The sequence below is a fragment of the Orycteropus afer genome, unplaced genomic scaffold, assembly GCF_000298275.1.
Source record: "Orycteropus afer afer isolate SDZICR_OR568_19922 unplaced genomic scaffold, OryAfe1.0 scaffold00089, whole genome shotgun sequence".
NCBI classification, from domain to species: Eukaryota; Metazoa; Chordata; class Mammalia; order Tubulidentata; family Orycteropodidae; genus Orycteropus; species Orycteropus afer.
The window spans coordinates 458,244-466,583 of NW_006921676.1; the positions used below are offsets into that span (position 1 = coordinate 458,244).

The 8,340-nt window shown below is 37.4% G+C and overlaps 1 protein-coding gene across 1 annotated transcript in view; it reads left to right on the forward strand.

Moving 5' to 3' along the window:
- The first annotated feature begins 809 nt into the window (after positions 1–809).
- The window catches only part of LOC103198269 (sulfotransferase 1C4-like), a 17,685-nt gene continuing 10,154 nt past the window's right edge, over positions 810–8,340 (forward strand). The window contains exons 1-5 of the mRNA XM_007942396.2: positions 810–978; positions 4,102–4,227; positions 4,756–4,853; positions 7,138–7,264; positions 7,474–7,568. Of these exons, the coding sequence (XP_007940587.2) occupies positions 810–978; positions 4,102–4,227; positions 4,756–4,853; positions 7,138–7,264; positions 7,474–7,568 (615 nt within the window). The remainder of the gene's footprint in view (positions 979–4,101; positions 4,228–4,755; positions 4,854–7,137; positions 7,265–7,473; positions 7,569–8,340) is intronic.

The window sequence follows — 8,340 nt, forward strand, 5'->3', positions numbered from 1 at the left end:
GCCCAACCTTCCTTCCGAGGAGTGGCTGGTGGGTTTGAACCGCCAGCCTTCTGGTTAGCAGTCAAGTGCCTTAGCCACTATGCTACCAGAGATCCATAGTGATACTGCCTCGGAAACCCAAGGAGGGGTCGCTATGAGTCGGGGCCGACTCAACAGCAAACAACAACAACAAATAGATTTTGTAGAACAGGTTACAAAAGGAGAATCATTTCCAATTTAGTATTATTTATTTTGCTTTTAAGTAATAAAAAGTAACCCTTTCCGATAATTGAAGTTCAGAATCTAAGATCTCACTGTTAACAGCCCACAGAAATTCCTCTTCAGCCTTTCAGGAAAATGATCCTGAAATGTCTAATTTCTAATTTGAAATTCCACGGGCCAAGTTGCCTTTAACATTTTCAATTAGTTTAAAATTCCCCGGAGAAAAAATTCACATCTGTGAATTATTTTATGAACACAAGGTAAGAAACATACTCTGATACTAACTCTTGTTAAACTGCTGAAGAAAAAGAGGATTAAAAACTGAAACAACAGTTAGGATTTGTAACCGCCTCTGGTACTACGTCACAGAGGGAGGAGGGCTGAAGGAAATGCCTGTGTACAAATCCTAAACAATAGCTGCTACTGCCCTGGAAGGTGTACCCGCAGGCTCAGGGCTATATTTTTCCCTGTTTGCAGGTCTGCATCGGGCTATCTTAGGCAGTTTGGGGTCTCAGATTTGCATTTTCTGTGTAAGATATCAACGATGTATGGCCCTGTGCTGACTCGCAGCTGTTTTTGTTTCTAACAGTCTGTGATTTCTGACATTCATGGCCTTAAACAAGATAAAAGGTTTGAAACTTGATGAAAAAGAGCGCGTAACTGTGGACTACGTGAAGGGAATTCTTCAACCCACACCCACTTGTGAAACCTGGGATCAGATCTGGAACTTCCAAGCCAAGCCTGATGATTTGCTTATTGCTACCTATCCCAAAGCAGGTAGGTAGAAAGTAAGGGTGACAAGAGGCTTAGGAAGGTACATGGGAAAGACACATTAATGATGAAATAAAGTTGATCTCCTGGGAGTGAGTGGAAAATGTTTGCTAGGCAGATCGATATGGCTAAAATAAGTTACTTGTGGAAACTAAAAAAAGAACTGCACAAAAAGTATTAAAATGCTGACCAATTATCAGAATTAAAGTCTTTCTAAACTATGCATATATTTTACTTCTGTGGGAGAAAGTAAAGGAGCTCTGATAGTTTAGTGGGCAAGGCACTGAGCAGTAACCAAAAACTTGGTTGTTTGAACCCACCAGCTGCTCCACAGAAGAAAAATGGGGTGGTCTGCTTTTGTAAAAATTTGCAGCCTTGGAAACCCAGTGAGGGTCGTTATGAGTTGGAAACAACTCAGTGGCAGTGAATTTTAAGGAGAAAGTAAATTAAACACCCAAGAGCAAAAGGGCAGAGATTTGTTTACTTATTGGTTCCCAATGTAGGCCCTTACTGCAGATCTTAAAAAGGCTGCTTTTGAAGTGTGAGATAGGAAGGGAATCCCAAGGCTGATGTAGAAAAAGTAATAGGAGAGCTTTGGTTCTGTAATGCTGATTTCACCTTTGCAGCCCTCAGAAACACTAAAAGCCTCTCATCTCAGGGTCCTAAATCTATTGTTTCCACTTTTCTTCTTGCTGTGTTGTAAATCTATTCCTTATTTTAATAATCAGTTTAACAAAGTTGTCTGTAGAAGTAAAACTACCTTGAACCCAGCCATTGCATCATAAAAACTCTGAGATGAGAAGAAGGAAACAATTGTTCACAGGTAATTGTGTGTATCTACATATATACTAAAAATACAGTATTCAATCCACTTCCCAAAATGTATACCCCTTTGCCATTTGTAAAATTAAGCTTCATGTCAATAACTCCTGCCCTCCCACCTGCACACAAAAAATCTGAACCTAAGCATTTTCTGAGATTGTGGGTTCAAATCCCTCTGTTGTTGTTGTTATGTGCCGTCAGTTGGACCCAACTCATAGCGACGCCTCATTGGGTTTCCGAGACGGTATCACTACGGAAGTAGATTGCCCAACCTTCCTTCCAAAGAGTGGCTGGTGGGTTTGAACCACCAGCCTTCTGGTTAGCAGTCAAGTGCCTTTGGCACTATGCTACCAGAGGTCTCTTTATATCTAAAAATACTAATAAAAGATCTTGTGGGGAGAAGGAGGGATACAAGGGGACTTCAATGTGGAGTATCCTGAGTCTCTTATTCCATTACTTTCATGTTGGTCCTGACTTTCCAATCTTAAATCATCATAAGCCTGTTCAGAATTAAATTTTTCTAAATGTGAATTTCTAAAAGTAACCACTGGCTAGGATCACATCCCACTGCGTTAGATTTATACCCAAAGTCCACAACTCTGTTTAATTTTCATCATTTAAGTACAGTGCTTAACACTTAATCTTTGCTGCAACTACCAAATTTATACTGAGTTTACACTTAGATCACTTAGACCTTTCTTGATGTTAGTGGAATTTGAAAAATACAAAAATAAAAAAATAAATAAAGCAAAATGCTTGCAGCTGAAGTAATAATCATAACGATAACTAAAACTTTATAGGTTAATAAAGGTTATTTTTATTAGTTGAAAGAGGAAACAAACTCTTAATATTTTAAAACATTAATACCATATACTCTGAGTGAGAGAAGGAAAAAACATTTCAGAGAATCAGTGAAATAAGAGGTCATTTAACTCATCCATGAACTTCTGCCCAATGTTACCCCTTAAGGAAAATATCAGAATAAATTATAAAACTAGTACAAATGGTCTTTCTTTGAGTAGACAGCTAAAGAAATCTTGGTGTTTTATCCTATAACCAAAGAGTATATGGTATCAGAAAATATACAAGACTAGCTCATATAGGATATAGGATTATAATTACTATTTATTGTTTTCTAATCTATGCCCTAGACAGCCCTGGTGGCACAGTGGTTAAATGACTGGCTGCTAACTGGAAGGTTGGCAATTTGAACCCACCAGTCACTCTGCAGAAGAAAGATGTGGCAATCTGCTTCCTTAAAGATTTACAGCCTTGGAAACCTGACAGGGCAGTTCTACTCTGTTCTACTAGGTCACTAACAGTTGGAATCAAATCAACGGCAGTGGGTTTTTAATCTATGCCCTTATTGTAGATCTTTAAATTGTGGAATTGAGAGTATGAGAAAAGAGATCTATAATGAGTTGATACCACAGAATGTAGGAAAAATCAACCCATATCCAGGAAGCAGACTATTAAGACAATTTCAGAAAGTCAGCCTAAAATTGTCAAACATCCAACACAGAATTTGTCAGGATTCAACACATAACAGATTTAAAGTGGGAGACTGAGGCCTTTTTCCTGTTGAAGTGGTAGCAGTGATTATGCAACTTCTCAGGTTTAGGGTACTAGACAGTGCAATGTGGAATGGTCTCTGCAAAAAATTTCTATCTGTGAGAGCCACCATCACCTGCCACTTCCTCGGGAAGGATGACCTCTACCCCTCCTCTACCTTCCAAATCTCACAGGAATGCAATGTCATAACAGCATCTAGGACCTTAGGGGCAAGGACGTCTTGGAAATCCACATTTTAGTCTTTCAGCCCAATATAAGGAGAAAAAGAAGAGGGTGAAAACAGATACTGTGCTAATGGAGAATATCAAGCCCAGGCATTTATTCAACCAACATCCATGAGTGCCTTTTACATGGCAGCCCTGAGCTATGTGCTTGGAAAACAGTTTGAAAGCCACAGTCATTAACCTCCAAATCACAATCTCTTGAGAAAAACATTCAAATTCTTTCATTCTCCCTTTCTTAAGAATAATGCATCTACTCAACAGCACAGGAATCCAAATTATGATTATGACAGAAAAAAATAATACACTGTATATTTATCAATCTAATGTCCACTCTAATTAAGCACCTATAAAAAATTCAAATTATGATAGCATGTGACATAAATAATGAATGATGTTTGAATCCTTGTACACCTAACTTTAAAATTCATAGATATTCTAGTAAGTCTGATCATATTTTAAGGAATGTGGTATACTAAATATTTATGCTTTCTCATCTTACATGTGGAATAAGGAACAACATGGACTCAGGAGATAGTGGACTTAATACAAAATAAAGGTGATACTGACATAAGTAAACGAGCACCCATTTATATACGAATTCCTTTTATTGAATGGATAATTCCAGAAATAGGATCTGGTAAGTATTAAATTGCCACACTTGACTAAATTCCTAAACATACACTTACGATTTTTACTATCAAAAAGCCCCTCAAAATTCTAGGCATTCAAACAATTATTGAAAGATTTTATAGCTGTGTCTTTTTTTTTAACTGTGTCTGGCCATTTCTATTCTAAAGACATTTTCAAATGGCATTACTAAAAAATACCACTAAGTTATTAAAAGTAAATTATATTTTTATTATCTAATTAGAAATTAATTTTATTCCATAAGGATGAGCCCAACAGGTTAATTTCATGGTGGAACAGTTTGATTTTTTTAGTTTATTATTTGTGTTTGGTTGTTGGTTATGGTTAGGAACTGCTGTAGCTAAAATATTTATTCATAGGTTAGACATAGTCTCTCAGATCAAATCTATAGACAGTTAGAGTCAGTGCTCTTGCAGCTACCTTGAATTGCTCCTAAAGTAATAATAATAGAAGCAGCAAGATTTTGAAGCAAATAGAGAAAAAAAAAGTGGAAAATGACCAAAAGGCAATTTTTCAGGTTTGGAACAAGCTAATGCAATGCCCTCACCACGGACTCTGAAAACTCATCTTCCCATTGACCTTCTACCTCCATCCTTCCTAGAGAAAAACTGTAAGGTAAAGAACAAAATTCAAAGTTATACTACACAGAACAACTTTGAACTGGTTTCTTTTATTTTTATTGTCTTTTGGCAGTTTTTACTAATATTTTTAATGTGATTTGGGTGAAAGTTTACAGAACAAATTGGTTTCCATTCAACAATTCCTACACATTTTGTTTTGTGACATGGATTGCAATCCCCATAATGTAACTGCACTCTTCCCATTCTTTCCTGTGTTTACCATTTCCACACATTCTTCTTTCCTATCCCTTCCTATTTTCTGAGCTTTAACCCTGGGCAAATGCTGCCCTTTGATCTTGTTTGGTTGATTGTTTGAAGTGCACACCTCCCTGGTGTTACTGCTTACTTTACAAACCTATTTATCCTCTGGCAGAAAGTTGATCCACAGGTATGAGTTCAGTTCCAGGCCTGAAATGTGTCCAAAGGTCATAGTCTCAGGGGTTCCACTATTTTCTATCAGACCAGTAAGCTGGATTTTTGTATTTTTCATGATTTTAAGTTTTGTTCCATATTTTTCTCCCACTCTAACTGAGACCCCCTTAGAATGGTTTTTATCAATTTCCTCTTAAATCTCTTTACCTGGTGTTAAAGGGCTGAAGAATGGGGAACTAGACCACTTCTTCACGTTAATCAATATGCAAATTCATATAAATCCTTTTAATCTCTCACAAAAGCTAGGATCAAAAGAATCCAGCATTTAAAAAATATAAACATTTTTTTTACATTTGGATGAATGCTGATGACATTATGATCAGTGAAATAAGTCAGTCATAAGTATTGTATAAGACCACTATCATAAAAATTCAAGAAAAGGTTTACACATAGAAAGAAACATTCTTTGATAGTTAACAGGGATGGAATGAGGAGGGAGAGAAAATCACTAACTTCATGGGAAACGTGTATTAACTGGGATGAGGGGAAAGGAACAATAAAAAGGAGGTCAGCACAACAAAGGAAGACATAGAGTGAAAAGCAACAATAGCAAATGCTTTCATAGAAACAATCCTGCAGTAACAGCAATAGCAAACAATAAGTTACGGGTGGATACACAGGTAAATATATAAGCTGAACAGATATGAAATGGCATATGGGAGTACACCTATGCCCATGAGCATATATAATTTTGGTAGAGGATATTTCTACATATATATTTGTATGTGTTGCAAATATATCCAGGTATGTAGGACACCATGCAAGGGTCAAACTTCTTAGTGATAAATAATCATCTTGAAAGAATGAGTCACTGGGATTGAGGGCTGGGAACCATAGTCTGGGGGGACATCTAGGTCAACTGCATATACAGTCCATAAAGACAACGTTCTACATCCTACTTTGGTGAGTAGAGACTGGGATCTGAGAAGCTTGTGAGCAATCATCTAAGATACAACTCTTGGTCTCTTCTCATCCCGAACAAAGAAAAGTGAAGAATATCAATGACTCATGGAAATGATTAGTTCAAAGGACTAAGGGTACACTAGACCATAGGAGCTCTGGTAGCATAGTGCCTCAGGCACTTGACTGCTAACTAGAAGGCTGGTGGTTCAAACCCACCAGGCACTCCTTGGAAGGAAGGTTGAGCAATCTACTTCCGTAGTGATACTGCCTCGGAAACCCAAGGGAGGTCACTATGAATCGGGTCCAACTCGACAGCAAATAACAACAACAACAGACCATAAGAACTAATTGGTGCCTGGCAACTACTACCAACTGTTCTGATCGGAATCACAATAGAAGGTCCTAGACAGAGTGGGATAAAATATGGAACAAAATTCAAAGTCATAAAAAAGAAGAGATCTATTCATCTGATAGAGACTTGTAGAATCCCCAAGACTATAGCCCTTAGGCAACCTTCAAATCTGAAATTGAACCCAATCCCCAAGACTACCTTTCAGCCAAACAATAGACAAAACTACACTGTTATTGAACAATAACACTTGTGAGTAACATGATCCTCAGATAACTAACCATATGAAACCAAAAGGGCTGCATTTGTGTAGAACAAAGTTCAGAAGACAGAAAAGATGGAGAGATGAAAATAGGGATCCCAGGGAGGAAGCAGGAAGAGTGTTGTTACATTGAGGGAATTACAACTCATGTCACAAAACAAAATGAGTATAAATTGTTGAATGGGAAACTAATTTGCTCTGTTAACTTTCCCCCAAACAACAACGAAATCTTCATGAAAAAGTTAGTTATTAATCTAACATGACTAGTCTGGATAATAACTCTATATACTTCTAATCCTGTTTTGTGTCTTTCTCTTCTCCCTCCATTCCAAGATAATTTATGTAGCAAGAAACCCCAAGGACAATATGGTATCTTACTACCATTTCCAAAGGATGAATAAAGCACTTCCTGATCCAGGAACCTGGGAAGAGTATTTTGAGAGTTTTCTGGCTGGGCAAGGTGAGAATTCACCTTCATTTCCTTCATCAAAATACCTCCAAAAGACAGAATCATTTCCTTAGAACAGCAAGGGCTCTGCTTTCTTTAATAGGAAGGAATCATCAGTGTAACATTCCCCTCTCTTCAAGAATTCTCCTTTCAGTGGAATATTTGTGTTGGTTGGACTTCTTCTGTTACTCACTGTCTCATTTTTCATCCCTGTCTTTCAGTGTGCTGGGGTTCATGGTATGACCATGTGAAAGGATGGTGGGAAGCCAAAGACAAACATCAAATTCTCTACCTCTTTTATGAGGATATGAAGAAGGTGAGAGCCAGTATCGTCTAAAGTGTTTCCATCAAACATAAAACACTGAAGTTATAATGTATTGACCCCAACAGGAACTCATGGATTAAAGCAGAAAACAGAAAATTGATGCATTTGGTCTCTAAAGTTGTCCATGCACCAAAAGTATACAGGGGATACCATAAGTTTATGCATCACATGGGATCACTTACAACTTTCTGGTTCCATAGAGTATGCCACAATTTCACTTATATGCAGACTACTGCAGAATATTAAGGATATTTCTCCTAGTTTTTTTTTTTTTTTTTTCCTTTCACATGCATTCTAAAATTCAGTTCACAAAGGAAAAAAATATTCCTAGCATCAGTGTTGTTTTTTTCTTTTTCTTTCTCCTTAAGAGCACTAGAGGAACATCATAGTTTCAAGAAACAGTTTAAGAAATAATGGTGTAATAAAACCAAAAAACCACTGCCATCAAGTTGATACCAACTCATAGCAACCCTATAGGACAGAGTAGAATTGCCTCATAGGGTTTCCAAGGCTGTAAATCTTTATAGAAACAGATTGCTTCATGTTTCTCCTGTGGAGAAGCTGTGGGTTCATACCACTAACTTTTTGGTTAGCAGTTGAATGCTTTAACCACCATTCCATCTGAGCTCCTATAAGGGTATAATAGATTACACCAATGATTAAGGTTAAATTTTTTTAATTCTAGTCCTGGCTTAGGAGCTCTGGTAGTGTAGTGCCTAAGGCACTTGGCTGCTAACCAGAAGGCTGGCAGTTCAAACCCACC